The sequence below is a fragment of the Procambarus clarkii genome, chromosome 45 (assembly GCF_040958095.1).
Source record: "Procambarus clarkii isolate CNS0578487 chromosome 45, FALCON_Pclarkii_2.0, whole genome shotgun sequence".
NCBI lineage: Eukaryota > Metazoa > Arthropoda > Malacostraca > Decapoda > Cambaridae > Procambarus > Procambarus clarkii.
In genome coordinates, this window is record NC_091194.1 from 19,245,673 (window position 1) to 19,268,624 (window position 22,952).

General features: G+C 48.7%; 1 protein-coding gene across 2 annotated transcripts in view; it reads right to left on the reverse strand.

Annotated features, from left to right (window-relative positions):
• Positions 1-22,952, reverse strand: part of Hel89B (histone acetyltransferase 1) — a 282,946-nt gene that overhangs the window by 42,130 nt on the left and 217,864 nt on the right. For both annotated transcript variants that reach the window (XM_045760944.2, XM_045760943.2), the window contains 2 exons: positions 20,184-20,325; positions 14,186-14,494 (listed from right to left, as the gene is read on the reverse strand). In XM_045760944.2, coding sequence (XP_045616900.2) covers positions 14,186-14,494; positions 20,184-20,325 — 451 coding nt within the window. The remainder of the gene's footprint in view (positions 1-14,185; positions 14,495-20,183; positions 20,326-22,952) is intronic.

The following is a 22,952-nucleotide window of genomic DNA, read 5'->3' on the forward strand; positions in this document are numbered from 1 at the left end:
TTCACCACAACTGTACAACTAAGCTGATATAGTTAGTTCAGGTACTAAGAGTCGTCACTACACACAGTCAGCTGGCGGCTGCCTCCCTCACAGGTTCAAGGTCACACGCACTCAAATTTCTCCCCCAACAATACTGTTTGTGGTGTTATTACCCTATATACACACACATTATATATAAAGTATTTACATTTGTGTTCACCATAATGAACCACTAAGTTCGTATGCTGAGTGGCAGTGGCAGTGGCACCCACCACTGGCTGTCACTCCCTCTCTCCCTCACCTCACCTGACTCGCCACCATTCTCCTCCCACCATACAGCTTTTGCTTTTATATACAGACGTTGTATACAAGTATCTGCATGTTTTGTTCACCATAGCGAACAACTAAGCTGGTATAGTGAGCCCAGACAGTAAAAGGTGGTCACACAGTGTCAGCAGACAATGCTACCTCCCTCCCACCAATATTACTCCTCCCACTACAGCGCTAATTATCAAAATAGTCTTGCTATTATCAGAATCCTGGTCATTTTTATCACAGTCAGAGGTCTTCTGTAATACTATCATCGATAAATAATAGCATGAACATATATATTATGGCATTTTTAGGTGATGCTGTGGTCACAAGCTGAACAGCAATGCTGTGAGCTCATGCTGTGTGCATCAGCCTTGGTGATTCACTCAGTACTGAGGACCTCACACCCGGGAATGTGGCCCACGATTCTTTTTAAAAATGGCGTCTGTTTACAAGAGCCCTGATGAACGTGTGGTGAACCCCATGTATTAGTACTGTAGTACTCTATAGCGTCATATGATGCGATGCGCAATTTATTGCAAGTTACTCAACCCTTCATATGACGTGTTGCGCAGTTTAAGGGTTAATCTGATACAAATTTTCAGTCTCTGCTTTGATATCCTCAATCTCCCTGTTTAAATTATTCCTTCTTTGTAGGGATAGTCATGTCTGCTTAAGCATTTCCGTTATTTTTTTTCCTTATTTTGTAGTGCAGTCTATGTTCTCTGAGTTGGTCCTTTTTCTGGCTTTCCGCAAAGAAACACATTTCAGACAGACTTTATATGCTTTGGAAATCAGTTGTTCTGTTCCTTGTGTGGAATTTCTATTACTTAGAACAGTTTCTTATTGAATGTTTGCAAGTTTCCTGTTTACTTTTCCACATTCCATCCGTTTATTATTAAAATTGAATTTATTGATTAACCCCTCTCGCTTGATCATTGTTTTAAGCTTATTATGAGAATTGATGTTAGTTTGGACTTTAATGAGCTTGTGATCTAAGTACAGTGGTACCTCGGATTACGGGCATTCCTGGTTACGAATTTTTCGGGTTACAAGCAGGATTTGCTCGGAAAATTTACATTGGGATACGAGCATTGCCTCGGAATATGAGGGCGTTGATACGCGTACAGGCCGACCTAGCGCGTGGTGGCAGGGCGATCGCCCCTCAGTTTACCAGTGCCTCGTGCCCAGTGACTATCCCGCCTGAATTCTTCACCAGGATTTACAGTGTTTTGTTGGATTTTTGGCCATTTGATCATAAAAGTTGTTATTATATATATCTCACCATTGGTCCCAAGAAAGCCAGTGGTAAGGTTCCAGGGAAGAAATCGCATGTGAGGATGACAATAGAGGAAAAACAAGAGATCATTCGGAAGCATAAAAATGGTGCACGTGTTGTTGAACTTCGTAGGCAGTACAACAAATCCACGTCAACGATATGCACTATACCTGCCAGGAAACCGGACATTATGAGTACTAAAGTGCAAAAGGCATGTAAACAATCACGAAACAAAGACCACAAATACTTGAGGATGTGGAAAAGTTGTTATTAATTTGGATACACGACAAGGAGTTAAAGGGTGATAGTGTTTCAGAGGCCATCATTTGTGAGAAAGCCAGGGTATTACACGAAGACCTTGTAAAGAAAACCCCTGGAACAAGTGCAGATACGATAGACTAAGGCAAGCAGGGGATGGTTTGACAAATTTAGAAAAAGAAGTGGTATTCATAGTGTTGTGAGGCATGGGGAGGCTGTCAGCTCAGACAAACCAGCGACTGAAAGATTTATTGAAAAATTTAAAGAGTTTGTAGAGGCTGAGGAATACCTACCACAACAAGTGGTTAATTGTGATCAGACAAGACTGTTTTGGAAAAGAATGCCTCAGAGGACATACATTATCAAAGAGGAAAAATCATTGCCCGGACACAAGCCTATGAAAGATAGGTTGTGCTGTGTTCAAATGTGAGTGGCGATTTGAAAATTAAACTCTTGCTTGTGTATCATTCTGAAAATCCAAGGGTTTTCAAACAGTATAAAGTGCAGAAAAACCAAATGTGTGTGATGTGGAAGGCTAATAATAAGGCATGGGTGACTAGGATTTTTTTTTGGAGTGGGTGAATAATGTGGTGTGCCCTGCCATACAAAAATATCTGCAGGAGAAACATTTGCCACTCAAGGCCCCTGCTTTTCCTCGACAATGCTCCTGCTCATCCTCCAGGCTTGGAAGATGAATTGTTGCACAGATACAGTAATTTTCTCACAGTAAAGTTCCTTCCTTCTAACACCACTCCTCTAATACAGCTTGTGGACCAGAAAATCATAGCAAATTTTTAGAAACTTTATGAAAGGGCACTTTTCCGGAAATGTTTTGAAGCGACTGAAGCCACAAACCTCACCCCTTAAAGAGTTCTGGAAACACCATTTTAACATTTGTAGTGCTTTAAAAATCATTGACAAAGCCTGGCAAGAAGTGACTCGACTCCAAGCCCTTCAAAAGGAACAGCAAGAAGACACAGCTGAGAATGTTTCTCCAGTGGAGGAGGATGAGGCAGCAGAGAATGTCCCTTCCACAACCATTAAGAAGTGGTGTCAGATTTGGGAAGAAATGCAAACTTCTATTGAAACGACTCACCCAGAGAAAGCTGTAGTAGGCCGTTGCATTAATCTTTTCAATGACAATGTAATGCCTCATTACAGAGATATCGCACGAAGAAGGGAAAAACAATATTCAATGGACCGCTTTGTTGTGAGAAAATCGAGCAGTGAGCCACAACCAGGACCTAGTGGTATACAGGCAAAACGTGCCAGAGAATGCACCCCAGAGAGGTCCTCACTGCCTGATGTTATAATGGAAGGGGACTCCCCTTCCAAACAGTAACACCTCTCCTCCTTCCCCCTCCTCACCATCTTCCATACACCAACAGCAGTCATCAGCAAGGGTAAGTCAGGAATGGATTAATTCATTTCCTATTATTTTTTGTGGAGAAATTAGCTTCGGTTTACGAGTTTTTGGATTACAAGCCGTCTCCAGGAACAGATTAAAGTCTTAAACTGAGGTGCCCCTGTGTGTGGTAAAAGAGATTGTAATGTCCCTTATTATGTCTTCATTATTTGTGATCAGATCTAGAATATTTTCGTTCCTAGTTGGTTCTGTTATCTGCTGGGTGGGTGAAAATGTCACAGAATCTTAGTAGTTTTCTAACCTGTGGTTGATTATGGCCAGATGGATTTTCTGGTATAATTATATTCTTTGCTATTCTCCATCTTAGACAGGGCAGACTGAAGTCTCCTAGGAAGATAATACTGTGCAGTATCAGGTACTGGCTTTGCCAAATTATCGAGGGTTTCTGTTAAAGCTCCAAATATTACATTTGACTCAGTGAAGAGGCCATTTATGAGCAGTTCCTTGTTTTTTGGTCTTGCTTTTAGTCCTTGTATGTTGGCAAAGATGAAAATATAGTTACTCTATTTGGGGTAATTTGACTGGGAGACATTTCTGGCAAGTCCGTTATGTGTGGACATATCGGACTTGACCAGTACCGATTGTTGCAGGGTTGTTGCCTGTCGTACTTGTAGCTCTGTATTATCCTAGTTGTGCTTGCGGGGGTTGAGCTCTGCTCTTTCATCCTGCCTCTCAACTGTCAATCAACTGTTACTAACTACTAATTATTTATATTTTTCCCCTCCACACACACACACACATACCCAGAAAGCAGCCCGTAACAGCTGTCTAACCTCCAAGTACCTATTTACTGCTAAGTAACAGGAGCATCAGGGTGATAAGAAACTCTGCCCATTTGTCTCTGCCTAGTCTAGGAATTAAACCCAGGGCCACAGAATTACGAGTCCCGTGCGCTGTCCTCTCAGCTACCAGACTCCCTGTTCTGGTAGTGGGGTTGTGAGTGTACAGTATCTGTGTTTCTGTGCAGTGGGTCTGCACAGAATACCAGAGCAACCATTTGCTCTATATGCAAGTGGGTCTTCTGGCCAGTTCCACACTCTCTCTGTCCCATCTTTTGAAACTTCTTTCATCTGGGTATAAAAAACCAGCGTTGAATGTAATGAAACGCCATTTTCTGGGTGAGCCCCGGAGGCTCCCTGGAGCTTATCGGGCTAATGTATGTTATGTTAGACCGGGACATTAGCTAAGGAGTTCAGACCTACCAGGAACCAGCGCCAGAACCTGGCCCCTTCAGAGAGGTTTCAGGGAGCAATGGCCCTGGAAAACCCCATATGGTTGGGGGTTTTCCTTATCTGCCATCGACCGGGGTTAGGCACCCAGAAAGGTAGGCGTAACAAAACAAACCCCACATGGTAAGAAACTACAACAAAAACCGAACAGAGAGGTAGAAAACTCCCTACAATCCCAAGGAAACAAGCAAACAAGCAAACATCACACTTTACTGCCGCGCCGATCGTCCGCGCAGCCCTCCCCACCCCGGGAGGGGGAGGGGGGAGCCCCGGACCTACCGCGCCGGCTGCCAAGCTCCAGTTCGGAAGCTAAGCTTCAACCAACGCGAAAAAAACCGCCGACCGATGGGAGGGAGGGTTTCCAGGGAGCCTCCGGGGCTCACCCAGAAAATGGCGTTTCATTACATTCAACGCTGGTTTTCTGTGGGGAGCCCCTACGGCTCCCTGGAGCTTCATACCCAAAGAGAAGGAAAAGAAAGGGCTAACCCGGGAGGCGGCTGCCACAAACTCTGCAACGCAAAGCCAAGACAACCGGTCGCAAACCTGCGACCCAAGGCAACAAGAACGCCCAAGAACAGACGCACATATGGATGGGCGGCCAAAAACCTGTGCGACCCACAATTCCCTGCGCCCGAAATGAGCCCGAGACGTCACCAACACAGCAGCAATTGCTGCAAACGTCTGAACAGCACGGGCGCAAAGACAGACCGCAGGAAGAAGGAAAACACTGCGGACGACCCGGGAGACCCGAGCCCTGAAAACAGGGAACGAAGGAACCGGATCAACCACAGCGCATCCCCAGGCACGGTATGCCGGCAACAGCAAAAAGCACAACTGGACAACACAGGACGCACCCCCCGGCCAAACCAAACAAGTACCAATACCCCAAGAGCCCCTCCGGAAAGCAGCCGTCTCGACCGTCGCCAGGACAGAGAAAGGCTGCACACCAATAAAGCTACCACCAGTACCAAAGAGGAGGAAACTGGAACCGAAGGGGCTACCACAAACTGAGGGGAAGAGAAGAAGGCACCCTGAACAAGGACCAGGATGGCTCAGGCGACTCATGAGCAGGCCGGAGGGGAAACAAAACGCGAGAAAACGTAATAAACGTCATACAGTCTCCAAGACGAAGCTCGCAGGTGGGACACCGTCAACAAAGCCACCTGAACACTATAGAGATGGCGATACCTGCGTCAAAATACCAGACGCGAAGAGCCAAAGAGAAGGCCGAACCAGTCACGGACAGGACCGATTCGGCCTGCTGAAAGAGGCGAAGCCTCAGGAAAAACGCCCCGGGTACGGACACCTATCAAGCAGCGTCTGAAAAGAAGGCCGGGCCGGCCACCGTGGAACCATAAGGACTGTTCTCGTGGGAATGGGCTGCAACCGAGCCAGAACCCGAAGCAACAGCTGGACCGGGAGAAGAGGTACAGGTACCCCCCACCTCGACCAGGCCTGCCGAAAGCCTCCACCGTGAAGTCCTCGCAGGTGGGAAGGGCGCCACAAAACGGGCGACGCCTAGACCACGCCGACCCGAAGACGTCCATGGCCAGGAGTCCATAAGCCCAACAGAGCCAACAAAACGAATCGGCGACGACTGGCCAACCCACGAAGAGGAATGAACCGAGACAGCTGTCCACCAGGACGCAGGACACACCCCGGACACGAACCACACGGTTAACCAAACCCCCTGTGGTTCCGGCAAGAACCACCAGAGAACAGTCCAAACAGAGCTGAATGGTAGAGTACCTAGTGACCCAAACCCCCCGAAGCGCAAACCAGACAGCCATGAACACCTGAACCGGGCTGTGAGCCCGACGGACAGACAGACTCCATCAACCTCGGCCGACCTGGTGAGCACTGGTCACAAAGCCCCAGCCGAGAGACGACCCGTCCGTGAACACATCGAGCGAAGGCTCGGGGAGCTGCCAAGGCACGGAACCCCGAAAACCCCAAAGAGGAAGCTGGTGACGCAGCACCAACACCAGATCCCCAGAGGAACCCAAGGAATGGAAGAGGCGGAAGTGGAGTCTCCGTAGGAACCAACCGACGCCGGAGCCAAACCCGACTCCGCAGGCAGACAAGCACGCCGAAGTGCAAACTCCCGCACAACCGCCCAAGCAACCGCTGAGCAACCCGGGACCCCCTCCTGAACAGCCAAAGGCGGGACCACAGCCACAGTAACACTTCTGGAGGGAAGACAATGAGGGGCCCAAGAGCCTGAAACAAGGCCCAGGTCCGAACCCGGGACGGAAACAGAAGGTAAAACCTCCAGATCACCAGGAAACCAAACCCAGCGATCTGGAAAGAACCATCCCCTGGCGAGCAGACAAGCGGACTGACTGGGAGCCCACTCCAGCCAGTCGTCGAGGTAGGCCAGACACCGAATCTCAAGACGCAGACAGGGCACTAAGATCCGGTAAAGATGCAAAGAGTATACAAAGTGCCCTTCACAAAATAGGGAATGCAATAAAAACAGCAAACCTGAAGCCCCACCACCAAAGCATTGTATGACAATCATATGAAGACATTATGACATATGACAATCATTATATGACAATATGACAATTATAATCAAAGCATTATATGACAAAGAGTGCTGGGAAGACGGGACACCACGAGAGTAGCTCTCATCCTGTAACTACACTTAGGTAAGTACACATAGGTAATTACCAACCGTGCTAGCCCCAGAAAACTGGAGAGGAACGTGCCAAGAAGTGACCTGGAGGTCCAGGTCCACCATCCATGCACCCGGCCCTAACAGAATCCGAACAGGAGACAACAGTCCTCCGAGCAGGGCCGAGGATCCAGGGCGCAGACGGAAGTAGTCCAGAAGAACTGCAGACTGGAAAAGCTCATGACTGCAAAGAGCAGACGGGAAAAGCTCATGACTGCAAAGAGCAGACGGGAAGCCCAGAAGGATGGGGCGGATCGACCACGCCCCACGCACCCACGAAGAGGAAATGACGAAGCGCAGGGAAGAAGCCCACCCCGCCAGCTCTGAACCCCCCCCCAGGGGGAGAAGCCGTCCTCCGACGCCAGCAGAGGCCGGAAGACAACCCAAAGCGCCCACCAACAGCGGGACCAAGCGAGAGGCAACAGAGCAAGCTGCTCCCCCAGCGCCCAGTCAACAGAGAAGGGAACAGAACCCCTTCAGAAAGAAAAAGTACACTACCGAAGTCATGAGGAGAGACAACGGGAATGAAACCACACTTCGCTGGAAGATGAAGTGAGGGGAGACCTGATCACCACATTCAAGACACCCAAGGGAATCGACAGGGTTGATAAGGACAGGCTATGGAACACAAGGGGCACACGCACTAGGGGACACAGGTGGAAACTGAGTACCCAAAAGAGCCACAGATAGAATTTTTTTTTTTTTTTTTTTAGTGTCAGAATGGGAACGGGAAAGCACTAGGAAGTAATGTGGCGACTCCTCACACAAGTAACGAGGCTGACCCCCATACAATGTCACATGTAGACATGACAGAGCCCAAGAGGCACAGGATCCGATACACCTCAATTTGGAGACGGGACAGAAAAATTAGGAAAGGCGGTGGCGTTGCTGTGCTGGTAAAAGAACACCTAAAGGTGAAGGAAATAATGACTGCCAATCCACAAGAAGTTGACATAATAGCACTAGAGATCTGCTATGAGGATGATAAACTAATGATGATAAATGCATATAGTCCACCGCCAAGCAGCACATGGTCAAAGGAGGAGCTAGATAGTAAACGTGAAGGTCTTATAACAATAATGAGAGAGATTATAGCGAGAGCGGATAACGATAGATCACGACTGTTGATAGTCGGTGACTTCAACTTGAAATCCATAGACTGGGAAGCATATGAAGCTAAAACAGAAGATTTTTGGACCTGTAAATTTGTAGACCTCATCCTGGAAACATTCTTGTATCAACATGTTAAACAAGCTACGAGGATGAGGGAAGGGGACGTTCCCTCCATGCTAGATTTGATATTTACCAGGAAGGAGGAAGAGATATTTGACATTCAGTACCTTCCTCCCTTGGGTAAAAGTGACCATGTCTTTTTGGGAATAAAGTATGCAATGCGTTATAAGCTGGAAGAAAATAAGGAGGTTGAAGCAGTTGAAAAACCAGACTTCAGGAGAGGACATTATGGTGACCTTAGAAATTTTTTTAGTGAGTATAATTGGACAGACTTGATGCTAGGCAAGGAAGTGAATGAGATGTATGGCAAGTTTTGTGAAATATATGATAAAGGCACAAAAAAATTTATACCAAAACAGAGATGCAGAACTAGGAAACAGGATTGGTTCAATAGAAATTGCGAGAGGGCTAGAGACCGAAAGACACAAAAATGGAATCAATACAGGAAGAGGCCGAACCCCCAAACATACCAGCGATACAAAGATGCGAGAAACAACTACACGGCAGTGAGGAGAGAGGCAGAAAGAAATTTTGAAAAAGGGATTGCGGACAAATGTAAAACAGAACCAGGTCTATTCTATAAATTCATAAACAACAAATTGCAGGTAAAGGATAATATTCAGAGGTTGAAAATGGGAAATAGATTCACGGAAGATGAAAAGGAAATGTGTGAAACACTAAACGAAAAGTTCCAAAGTGTGTTTGTACAAAATGAAATCTTTAGGGAACCAGATTACAATAAGAATTCCAGAGAACAACATAGAACACATAGAGGTGTCTAGAGACGAAGTGGAAAAAATGCTCAAGGAGCTCGGTAAGAACAAAGCAGCTGGCCCAGATGGCGTTTCACCATGGGTTCTGAGAGAATGTGCATCTGAGCTCAGTATTCCACTTCACCTGATCTTTCAGGCATCCCTGTGTACAGGAATCGTAGCAGACGGGTGGAAACAGGCTAACATAGTTCCAATCTACAAAAGTGGCAGCAGGGAAGACCCCCTCAATTATAGACCTGTATCATTGACAAGTGTAATAGTGAAAGTATTGGAAAAACTAATCAAAACTAAATGGGTAGAACACCTAGAGAGAAATGATATAATATCAGACAGACAGTATGGTTTTTCGATCTGGAAGATCCTGTGTATCGAATTTACTCAGTTTCTATGATCGAGCCACAGAGATATTACAGGAAAGAGATGGTTGGGTTGACTGCATCTATCTGGACCTAAAAAAGGCTTTCGACAGAGTTCCACATAAGAGGTTGTTCTGGAAACTGGAAAATATTGGAGGGGTGACAGGTAAGCTTCTATCATGGATGAAAAATTTTCTGACTGATAGAAAAATGAGGGCAGTAATCAGAGGCAATGTATCAGAATGGAGAAATGTCACAAGTGGAGTACCACAGGGTTCAGTTCTTGCACCAGTGATGTTTATTGTGTACATAAATGATCTACCAGTTGGTATACAGAATTATATGAACATGTTTGCTGATGATGCTAAGATAATAGGAAGGATAAGAAATTTAGATGACTGTCATGCCCTTCAAGAAGACCTGGACAAAATAAGTATATGGAGCACCACTTGGCAAATGGAATTTAATGTTAATAAATGTCATGTTATGGAATGTGGAATAGGAGAACATAGACCCCACACAACCTATATATTATGTGAGAAATCTTTAAAGAATTCTGATAAAGAAAGAGATCTAGGAGTGGTTCTAGATAGAAAACTATCACCTGAGGACCACATAAAGAATATTGTGCAAGGAGCCTATGCTATGCTTTCTAACTTCAGAATTGCATTTAAATACATGGATGGTGATATACTAAAGAAATTGTTCATGACTTTTGTTAGGCCAAAGCTAGAATATGCAGCTGTTGTGTGGTGCCCATATCTTAAGAAGCACATCAACAAACTGGAAAAGGTGCAAAGACATGCTACTAAGTGGCTCCCAGAACTGAAGGGCAAGAGCTACGAGGAGAGGTTAGAAGCATTAAATATGCCAAAACTAGAAGACAGAAGAAAAAGAGGTGATATGATCACTACATACAAAATAGTAACAGGAATTGACTAAAATCGACAGGGAAGACTTCCTGAGACCTGGAACTTCAAGAACAAGAGGTCATAGATTTAAACTAGCTAAACACAGATGCCGAAGAAATATAAGAAAATTCACCTTCGCAAATAGAGTGGTAGACGGTTGGAACAAGTTAAGTGAGAAGGTGGTGGAGGCCAAGACCGTCAGTAAGTTTCAAAGCAGTTATATGACAAAGAGTGCTGGGAAGACGGGACACCACGAGCGTAGCTCTCATCCTGTAACTACACTTAGGTAATTACACTTAGGTAATTACCTGTTGATGAACGGTTGAGAGGCAGGACCAAGGAGCCAGAGCTCAACCCCCACAAGCACAACTAGGTGAGGACATATATTGTAAAAGCACAAGCCGCCGACTAGTGGCAAAGAGCACTACGCCGGCCAGGCAAAGAAGGCACAAAACTGCATCAAAAGGCCCACCTCGACAGCAAAACCACAAAGTCCCAGCACAACCACAACATGTGCCAAGACCCAAAAAGCTCAGTCTGCAAGCCAGGAAGACCCCGGAACCCCAAAAGGCAGAACCGGGTCACACAAGGAAACAAAGTCCCCTGAACCCACAAAAGGGGGCCCAAGAGGAAGAAACCTCCAGAACGAAACCAAGGAACCCAAAGGAACCCAGAATCGAACCAGGGGGAGCCCAAACCACCACATTTGCCGGCGGAGAACACCACTAAAAGGCAAAGCACAGACCCCAGCAGAACGCCCTGGGAAAACGGTCCCAACAGACCGAAAACCGAGGGGCAAGGTGTGGGAGCAAGCATACCAGCCAGGGGCACTGAGCCTAAACCCAGAGGCTCAGACCCAAAATCAACACCCAAACGTTCCCAGAGGAACAGGCAACGGCAAGAAAACACCAGAAAAACAAAGAAACGACAACAGGAGAACAAAAACCCTGCAAATTTTTTGAAAACTCACCAGAGACGCTCGCTCGCACACCCAGACGCATGTAAACAAACCGCAACGCCGCCCTGGTGGCCATGCCGTGAAACCGGCAGACGAAAATGGCCGCCAGCAGGGGCTGTGACTGACGCTTAATACACAAAAACACGCCAGCAAATGTGGGAAGCTAGCAGACTGGAAGGGCGAAAAAACGACGCCCAACAGCAGAAAAACCCCTGAAGGGGCAAAACTGCCCCAGAACTGCTAGCAGGCAACCCCCACAGCCCCGGGAACCAACAACAGAGGCCCCGGGGCAGAGCCGTCCTCCAAGCCCTCCGCCCGTAAAGAAAAGCAAGAGCCCATGGGAAAGGCAACAAGAAAGGGCCGCTGGTAAGACCCAGAAGCCTTGGCAGGAGGCACAGGCTCAAACCTCCGTCCCCAACCCGAACGGGGCATCCCCCGAAAACCGCCCGAGTCTCTGCCGCAACTGAACCCCGCCCCGACCCCGAAACCCGCAGACGGTCCGGAGCCGGGAACATGGAGAGAAGGGGCGAGCAGCACCTAACCAAACGGGGCGGCCACGGGGCATTCGAGTGGGAAACCAACCTAGCATGTTGCAGCAACCTAACCTAGCTTGCAACACGGATGCCGCCTGTACTCTGAACAGTAATAACATCAGGAGAGTACTGGAGAACAAGCAGAGAATCACTCGCAAGACTCCGGGTCAAGGTGTCAGTGACCCAACAGGCAGCATGACGGAGGTAAAAATGGCGACTGTCACCCGGAGACAAGGGAACAGCAACCAACGATCCCGTTCAAGACGGGTTGGAACCCGGAAGACACATTCAATGGTCCCCCGAGCCCAGACAGGGGTTTCCAGGGCCTGTAGGGTAACAACTACGGGAAGCCCGGGCAAGGTGTTGCTAACCGGTTAAGAAACCCAAACATAACAAGAGGGTAGATTATAGCACTGAAAACCCCTGAGACGTGTACAAGCACGGGGGCCTAGCAGAGGGCCGCCAAACACTACCAGTGGAACTATAACCACCTTAGGCAGACCCCCACCAAGCAAGAAAATGAAAAACAAAAGAAAAACCCCGCAAAAGTACACCGTCTCCAGAGGCAACAGAAACCGGCCGCCGCTTAGGTGGCAGGCTGCGCAACACCTTGACGCCCTAACCAGCACAATACCAAACCCTACCCAGGGTCAAACAAGGGCCCCAAGCCCCAGCTGGCCCCAAGGGCGAGGCAAATGCCGAGCAGCAAGAACCTCTACGGGAATGGTTCCCGAACGCCCCAGGGAAGATAACCCTGTTACGCAAGGGCAGTACTCACAGGGCGCTTAGGGAAGTCAGCCACTAAGCACATGCAGCCCCGGCACTGATGAAGTACTCCTGGCCACCGCACACCACAACACACGGCAGTGAACGCCACACAAGGCAAACACCGCCTAGGAAACTGAGGCCAGAGAAGCGTCAATCCCGGTTGACATTAGCGAACGAACTGGAGCTTGGCAGCCGGCGCGGTAGGTCCGGGGCTCCCCCCTCCCCCTCCCGGGGTGGGGAGGGCTGCGTGGACGATCGGCGCGGCAGTAAAGTGTGATGTTTGCTTGTTTGCTTGTTTCCTTGGGATTGTAGGGAGTTTTCTACCTCTCTGTTCGGTTTTTGTTGTAGTTTCTTACCATGTGGGGTTTGTTTTGTTACGCCTACCTTTCTGGGTGCCTAACCCCGGTCGATGGCAGATAAGGAAAACCCCCAACCATATGGGGTTTTCCAGGGCCATTGCTCCCTGAAACCTCTCTGAAGGGGCCAGGTTCTGGCGCTGGTCCCTGGTAGGTCTGAACTCCTTAGCTAATGTCCCGGTCTAACATAACATACATTAGCTCGATAAGCTCCAGGGAGCCGTAGGGGCTCCCCACAGAAAATTACCCTGTATGTGACTTTTCTCCAAAGCCATTTTCTTGCTGGACACTATGTAGTGTGGAGCAGTAGAGCAGTGTGGTACTAGTGTATTACTGACACTGGCAGAGAATACGCAGCTCCAAAAGTTACTAGTAATGTTGGCATACATATTGAGGCTTTTTCTTCAGTACTACATACATTAGGAGGAAAGGCCAGAAATTGAACCGACAAGCATAAACATGATGGGCGGAGAACACCTCTTGACTTGCTCTGTGACTGGTCAGTGGCATTATTCCTCATTAACTTTACTGTAGGCGACAATGAACTTTAAGACCGTCATCTCACCGAATGTGTTATGAGCATAAATACATTTTCCCATTTTCCACTAATCAGCACAGGTCAGTCTTCACTCTTCAATTATTTATTTACTTTTAAACAAACACAAAACAATTCATCTTAAATGAAGAAAAATGAGAAGCAAAACCAATTTTTGAGTGTCAAAAACAATAAATAAATAAGCTGCCTGGTAATACCGAAGGCAGGGCTTCATCCTTGCAGTTCTGCACTTGCCTATATCTTGGAGCATACATATACTCAAGGGAGGGGATCACTCTACATACTTAGAAATTAAGATACAGTACTAATATTTCAATCATTTAAAGGACACAGTCCTCACTTGAGTACATACAGCTTGCTAATTTATTGTTCACTATTATAAACTACCAGCTTATACTATTATAATTTTATAATTTTTTAATTTTATATTAATTTAAATTTTTAATTTTCATGTACACTGTATTGTACTAAAATTTAACTCATTAATTTAATATCGAACATGTAATAAAATTATTGATGCCATCTCCCAAATTCATCTACCTAAAAGTAGCACTGCACCCCAATTTTCAGGAATTACTCACCTGTGTAATCTTGGGAGGTAGATCCTTCAACACGTCCTCCTTCATTCGCCGGAGAAGAAAAGGAAGTGCTTGACGATGCAAGGCTTCCATGGCCAAAACACCAGCTTCCTGCTCTTTGCTGGAACTCTTGGTATCTCGAGACTGCAGGATTGGCTTGGAGTAACGTGCCATGAACTGACGCTCGGTGCCCAAAAAACCCGGCATGAGGAAGTCAAAGAGCGACCACAGCTCTAAAACATTATTTTGAATAGGAGTACCAGAGAGAATCAAACGGTGGTGAGCTACAAGTTGCTTGATGGCTTTACTTGACTGTTAGCAGAAAAAGATGGGAAACTATTACTAATGTCATTTTGATATATTGTATATAAAAGTCACACCCTATTCAGTATGTAAACCTTAACATAGAAGTTGCAAAAAGTACACACCAAAACTCAATATACCGTAAGAGCTCAGTAATCCAAATAAATTATTCGAGTTTGAGGTTTTGACTGCTCAACTAAAAAATTTGGTTTACCGAGATTTCTGGCCAAGGAAAACCTGAATGAATTCAAATTAAATTTTTGGACATTCCAGGTAAAAATTTGGTTAACTCGAATGAGGGTGGGTCCCATATTATTTGGGGTATAGACAGTACTTTTGAGTAATACAGTAATGTTTTAAATACAGGGTAAATATAGATGTCACATGATCCCATGTCATAATATTTTTTTATAAAGTTTCTACTCGGTGTCACTTGAAGGTTTATGTTAGCAAAAAACTAGCACTAAATGTAATCAAACGCCATTTGCTGGGCAAGACCCAGAGGCTCCCCAAAGCTATACTGGGCTGATGTGCATATATACTAGACCGTGGCAACAGTCAGTCGATGGAGTTCAAGGCCTACTGGGGATCTGAGCCAGAACCTGGCCCCCCTCAAGAGAGGCATGAGGAGCAATGGCTTATAGACACCCCCTTGTAATTGAAGCAGTCTATGTCAGCCATCTACCAGGTCAGGCACCTAAAAAGGTAGGAATTCAAAAACAAACTACAGGGTGGTCAAAAATTGCAAACTGAAAGCTGAACTAGCAAGCAGAACTTCCCAATCAAAAACAAGCAAACAAACATGATGCCACCACAACTGCTGCGCAGCGGTCTGCATAACTCCTCCCTCCCCAGTATGGGGGACAGGGGAGGTCCCAGACCGTGCTAGCTACTCACCTTAGGCTGAATATAAAAAATGCACAGATGCTGTGGAGCCTCCAGGTCTCACCCAGAAAATGGCATTTCATTACATTCTACGCTGGTTTTCTGTGGAGACCTCCTCCGGCTCCCTGGAGCTACCTAACCAAAGATAAAGGAAAAAAAGGGACTTACCCGGGAGACAGCCGCCACTCGCTCCTCAACTCTAAGTCAAGACAACTGGCTGCAACCTGTGACCCAAAGCTACACACGCCCAAGAAAAGCCAAGAACATTAATAAGGTACCGTGCGGCCATTAATGATGTCTTGGGCACGGGGATAGACCGCAGGCTGGCTGGACCGAATAATCCAGTGGACGACCTGGAAGACCCGCACCTGGAACAGGGAAGAAGGGAAACCGGGTCCACTCAAAGCACATCCCCTGCCACAGAGGCTGTGGCGCGCAAATAACGGCAAGGAGCCGCAACCGGACACAAAACATGATGCACTCCTGGCCGAACCAACCAAACATCAACAACCCAAGGACCCCTCCGGAAAGCAGCAGACTCGTTCTTCATTAGAAAAGAAGGAGATGGCTGCAAACAAACAAAACAATCACCAGGACCGAAAGAGCAGAAACCCCTGCACCAGGAGAGCATGAACCTCCCTGACCCGATCCCCAGAGGCCAATGCCAACAAGAAAAAGAGCCTTAGAAGAACAATCCTGAACCAAGGGGAGGTCACCACAAACTGAGGAGAAGAGAAAAGAGAGAGCAACCGGTCCAACAACCAGGACGGCTCAGGTGGTGCAGGAGCAGGCTGGAGGTGAAACAACGCCCGAGAAAGCTTGCAGAACAGAGCAGCAGTGACATCTACGCCGAACACAAGCTGAAGCGGCTCTGCCAACGGCACACGATACAAGGCGACAGTATTTGACATAAGATGACGGACCTGAAACAACCAAGAAAGAGAGGACAAAACAACCCAATCAGAAATCGAAGACAGCCTACGTAGAGACAAAAAGTGCCGAAAGAACCACCAGGAAACTTCACACTGCCGTTGAGACGAATCTTGCAGGTGGGACACCACCATCAAAGCCACCTGATCACCATACAAGTAGTGATAAACCCGCTTCAAAAAGATCAGACGGGAAGAGCGGAGGAGAAGATCGAACCAGCCACATACTGTACCGGCCCGATCTGCTGAAAGAAGTGGAGCCACGGGAAGACCCTCTGGTTCGGATATCGACCAAGCAGCGCCTGAAACCAGAGCTAGACTGCCCACCAAGGGGCCAACAGGACTATTCTTCCCGGGTACGTCTCCAAGCGAGCCAGGACCCAGAGCAACAAATGAACTGGTGGGAAGAGGTACAGATAACCCTACCTTGACTAGTCCACCTGAAAGGCATCGGCCCTGAAGGCCTCGCAGTCGGGGAAAGCCACATAAACTGGAAGAGGCCTCGACCACACTGATGTGAAGAGGTCCACCTACGGGTGCCCATATGTCCGGCAGAGCCAACTGAACGAGTCGGCGTTGACAGTCCATTCAGTGGACAAGGGAATGAACCGAGACAGGCCATCCACCAGGACATTTGACACCCCCTGAATGTGAACCGCCAGGAGAGCCAAACCCTGAGAATTCAGCAGACAAGTCACCCGAAGCGACCAGCTCCAAAGAGCCAAGGACCGCATCGAACCCTCGCAGTTCAGACAATGAACCACAGGGAAGCAGTCCAAATGGAGCCAGATCGTTGCTCCACGAGCGACACGAACCCTCTGAAGCAAATGCCACACCGCTGCAAACTCTTGCGTCGTGCTGTGAGCCCGACGAAAGAACGGACCTCACCGACCCTGGCCGGCCTGGTGAGCACTCGTCACAAAACCCCAGATGAGAGACGAGGCATCTGTGAACACATCGAGCGAGGGCTCGGGAAGGCACCACGGCACAGAACCCCGAAAAACCCAAAGAGGAAGCCGGTGAAGCAAGACTCCCGGGAACTGAACCCAGCAATCGTGAGAGCGGTGGAAGGAATGTGCCCGAAGAAACCTGAACAGCAGACGAAGCCAGATCTGGCCCAACAGGTAGACCAACACTGTCAAGTTCAGACTTCCATACAGCTGCTCGAACAACCGACGGGTGACCCGGGTGCCCTCAAAAAACAGTTGAAGGCGGGACCGCAGCTGCAACAACGCCGTAGAAGGGAGACAAGGAAGCAGTCCAAGAGTCCCACACGAGACCCAGTCAAGTTCAAACCTGAGAGGAAATAAAATGGGATTCCTCCAGTACACCAAGAACCCGAACCCGGCGAGCTGGGAAAGAACCAAATCCCTGGCGAGCAGACATGCTGACTGACTGGGAGCCAAGACTAACCAGTCGTCGAGGTAAGCCAGAACCTGAACCCCTAACAGACTCAAATGGGTCACCACGACCCCGGGAAAGGCGTGTGAACAAGCGAGGTGCCAGACTCAAGACGAATGGAAGGCAACGAAAGGAGTGAGCCTGTCGCCCAAAGAAAAAACCAAGCCAGTCCTTGAGCCCCGGATGAATCGGGACGTTCATATTCCTGAGCTTCCGGGTTCGATCTCCGGTGGAGGCAGAGACATATGGGCAAAATTTTTCTTTCACCCTGATGCCCCTGTTACCTAGCAGTAAATAGGTACCTGGGAGTTAGACAGCTGCGCCGGGCTGCTTCCTGGGGGGAAGGGAATTGTAACAAAAAGGAAACCTGGTTCAGGACCGGGCCGCAGGGACTATAAGCCCCAAAATCATCACAAGATAATCCCGAGCCCTGGCACGACCCTTCCGGGCATGACCACCACGGTTTCCCCGAAGAACCAACAAGTCTGACATAGGCCAGACGAAGCCGCCTACAGAAAATGCACCACCACAGACTCTGCGAACAGCAACTGACAAAGAGGAGACGAAAATCTAAGAGCCAGGGCCCAAGCAGATTCCAAAGAATGGATGAGCGTCACCTGTCGGCACACGAGGCGTGAAGCAAAGAACAGAGACACCACCTCCTTCAGAATCGGTGCATACGACTTCAACAATGTAGCCGACGTCCAAGCCGCCGAAGCAAACACACCGGACATTGGTCCAGAACCCAGCTACTCTACATCCTCCTCGAGCCAGTCCGAAGACAGCTCCAGCTGGGAAAAGAATCGCAAGACTGAAGCTAAATGCTCCTGAGCGCACAAATCCTCGACCACCAGGGATGCCGAAAGGGGGAACCTGGCCGACATCACGAGGAAGGACGGGAGCGAATAAGCACGCATTGAGGTGCTCAAACTCACTCCCCTGGTAAACCTGAATGACCGTACAGGTAGTCAACTGCCGCCACTCAAGCATGTGGGTCCGACAGAACGACTGCCAAGCTCCTAACGAAAAGAAAGGGCAGTCTGCCAGCCAGGAAGACTTCGGCACATCATAACGCACCCAATAAGGAAAAGAGGAGCCAAACTCAAAAGTAGAAGGCCTCATTATCAAAGCGCAATCTGGGTCTCGCAGGAGGCAAGTCGAAAGGGCCTTTTGCACCTCCCTATGTGGGATGTGGGAAGCTGAAAACCTCTGGAAGGAGGGAACCAAAGAACCCAATGGAACCCAGAACCGAACCTGGGGAGGAGTCGTACTCATATCAAAATAATACAGTACAGGAAGGGGGGGGGGGGCATAGGAAAACCCCTCCCTCTGTAACAACAAGCCCTGTGCTGAGGATACCAACATCAAAGCGGGGTCAAACGGGGCCCAAGTCAACTCCTCCATGTCATGACCCGGAGCTAAGCCGTCCTCCAAACCCTCTGCCGATAGAGAAAAAGCAGAGTCCAACAGAAAAGCAGGGTTGAAGAGGGGCCCACTGGAGCGACCTGAAAGCTCCAGCAGTTGGAACAGGCTCGAATGCCTCTGCCACCGAACTGGAAGGGGCAATCCCCAAAGCCGCCAGAGTTTCAGGCAAGACCTGCCCAGACTCCAAAACCCTCAGACATTTGGGAGCCGGGAGCAGAGGAAGGGGAGGGGGGGGGGGGAGAGCAGGATGAACCACAGCAAGGGAAGGACTAGGGGGGATGCAATCGAGGCGACTAATACCCCCAAGTCCAGGTCCAACAAAGCGGGGCAGCTGCAGGGCATTCAGAAAGGCAACCAATCTTGCATGTTGCAGCAACCTAAACCTTGCATGCAATGCTGAAGTTGCCTGCACTCAAATATCAGTCTCAGTGGACTGGGCGAGTTGGAGTACAAGCAAAGAACACCACTCGCAGGATTCCAGGTCAAAGGTGTCCTTGACCCAACAAGCAGCATGGTGGAGGCAAAGATGGTGAGTGTCACCCTGAGTCAAGGGGACAAAGAAATCTTCAAACTCGCACAAGGCGAAGTGGGACTCAGAGGTCTCCTCCATCGAACAAATAAGCTCCAAAGGAGCAGGCAAAATAAAACAAAAACAAAAGAAAACCCAGCGCAAAGAATGGAGCTAGAGTCGATGACAGTCACCAACACAACAGCCTCATGAACTGCACTTGAGTAGACAGCATGTAGGTCTGGGACCCCCACCCTTCCCCCTTCCGGGGAGGGGGAGAGGTGTTGTGCAGACAGCTGCATGGCGTTCGAGGTGGCATCATGCTCGTTTTTGATTGGGGAGTTCCGTTTGCTAGTTCAGCTTTTGGTTTGCAATTTTTGACCAGCTGTAGTTTGTTTTGGAATTCCTGGAATTGAGGGGGCCAGGTTCTGGCTCTGGTCCCCGGTAGGCCTAGAACTCCATCGATTGACTGTTGCCATGGTCTAACATATGCACATCAGCCCGGTATAGCTCGGAGCCAAAGGGACTCTCAACAGAAAAAAGACAATACCTTTGTTTTCCCATTCTTGATAATGTGTCCTTCATCCAATATGACATAATTCCACTTAATTTTTGAAAAGAAGTCTATATCATTGCGGACAATGTCGTAAGAAGCCACGATCAAATTATGACGGGGAAACAAGAATCGCAGTCTGTAAAAAAAAAAAAAAAATTAAATATAAAAATCATGAAGCACAGTGGAGTTTGGTTCTAAAAGACTAATTCACATCAGTTTCCTACTACTGCAAAATAAGTGTTACATTTTAACGAAGGAAAACTAGTTTGATAGATTTCAATGGAATGAAAAAAAAAAAAAATTAACATAATGAAATGCCTTTTTCTGGTTAGGCCTCAGTGGCTTCTTGAATCTCCACACATGTGAGTGAATTAGCCCAAGAGAGGAGAAGACGAGCCCAATGACCTTGGGAGGCCTGGTGAGCAATGGTTACAATGCTCCCAACTCAGCGGCGAGGCATCCATGAACACCGACCGAAAGGGAGAGGAAGGTACCATGGAACAAAACCCCAAAAAGCCAGATGAGGAAACCAGTAAAGCAAAAGTTGGTAGGGGGATGAGGGGTAAATGTAGCCTGAAACTGATGCTCCTGGAAGTGGTGAAGTTGACAGAACCAGAGAAATCAGATCAATACATTGAATCAAACTTTGCCCAAGAAAAAACCACACAGACAAAGTTCACTTCCCATACAACTGGTTAACCAACTCCTGAGTAATCTGCGGCTCGTCCAACACCAGACGGAGGTGGTACTGCAGGTAGCAGAGTCACACACTGCAAGGAAAGGGAAACCAACCAGGAATCCCAAACCAAGTCTAAACATGGGACAGAACCAACTTAGATTTCCTCCAGTCCACCAGGAAGCTAAGCCCAGCAAGCCAGGAAAGAACCAGATCTCTGGCTCGTAAAAAAAACCCAGCGTTGAATGTAATGAAACGCCACTTTCTGGGTGAGACCCGGAGGCTCCATGGAGCTATCCAGACTAATATGCTATTATTAGACTTTGGCATCTGTCAAGTGTGAATGAAGTTCTTAGGCCTACCGGGGATCAAGAGTCAGAACCTGGCCCCCTAAGAGAGGCACGAGGAGCAATGGCCTATAGAAACCCTCATGTGGTTGGAAGCATTTTATGTCTGCCATTGACCGGGTCAGGAACCCAGAAAGGTAAGCATCCCAAAACAAACCCGTATTCTTTTTAAGAAATTGCTACCGAGAGCCAAACTAGTGGACAGAACTCCCCAAACAAAAACGAGCAAACGTGCATGACGCCATCATGTCGCCGCGCCGTCATCTGTGCAGCTCTCCCTTCCCTGGGAGGAGGAAGGGGGAGCCCTAGACCCCTCGTGCCGGCTACCCATGACCCCAGTTCTGAGGCTGGATATAAAAAACACGCGAAAAATCGCTGGCTAGGGGAGGGAGGGTAGCCAGGGAGCCTCCAGGTCTCACCCAGAAAATGGAGTTAAATTACATTCAATGCTGGTTTTCTGGGGGAAGCCCCATCGGCTCCCCGGAGCTACTTACCCAAGGACGAAAACAAGAGGGACTTACCCCGGGAGGCGGTAGTTGCTGGCTCCTCAACGCAAAGCTAACACAACTGGCTGCAACCGCCAACCCAAAGCAACACAGGCCCAATGAGGCCCAGGATCAAGCACGAGGTAACACACAGCCAGGACCCTGTTCGACCGCCAAAATCCCCACGCCCGAATGTCAGCCCATGACATGTTGCGACAAGCCAAACTCGACCCAGCGGGTAGACCATCATTGCGAAGTTCAGGCTCCCGCACAGACCCTTGAACAACCGCCAGGTGCCTTGGTAGCCCTTCATAAATATGCACATGCAGGACCGCAGCCGCAATAGAGACTCCGGAGGGAGAGACAAGGAAGCGATATGAGAGTACCACACAAGACCCAGCCAGGTCCGAACCTGGGAGGGAACCAAATGGGATTTCCTCCAGTTCACCAAGGAACCCGAACCCGGCGAGCTGAGAAACAACCAAATCCATAACTAGCAGACAAGCGGACTAGCTGGGAGCCCAAACCAGCCAGTTAACGAGATAGGCCAACACCCGAACACCTAACAGACGCAGACGGGCCACCGCGACCCATGTAAGGCATGTGAAGACAAGAGGTGCCAGATTCAACCCGAATGGGAGACAACGAAAGCAGTAACCTCGATGCCAAACAACAAAACCGAGCCAGTCCCTGAACCTCAGATGAACCAGGATGTGCCAATAAGCGTCCTGGAGGTCCAGGGGACGCCATCTAAGTGTCTGGGTCCAACAGGAGCCAAACCTGGGACAGCGTAGTCATCCGAAAGGATGGGCAATGAACCCAGGGGTTCAGACAGGACAAGTCCAGAATGAACCGCAGGTCTGCGCAGACCTGCGCGGACCTGCAGACAGAAACCCATCTGAGGGACATCATCGTTTCCACCATGCCCAAGCGAACCCACTCCAAGATGACCTGACAGCGCAGGGGAAGAGGCCTGCCCCGCCAGCCCCAAACCCACCAAAGGGGAAAGGGGCCACGCAACGTCACCGGAGGCCAGAAGAAACAACCCAAAAAGCCAACGAATCGTGGGATAAGGCGTGAGTGAACTGCGCAAGCCTCCCCCCCCCATCGCCCCGTCAATGAGGCGAACTGCAAAAGGGCCGACACCCCTTACGAGACCCTGAACCCCGCACAGAGCGAACACCGCGTCAACCAGATGAAGGCGAGTCTGAAGGCGGAGCCAAACCCGAACCCGGCACCAGTGGCCTATCACGAC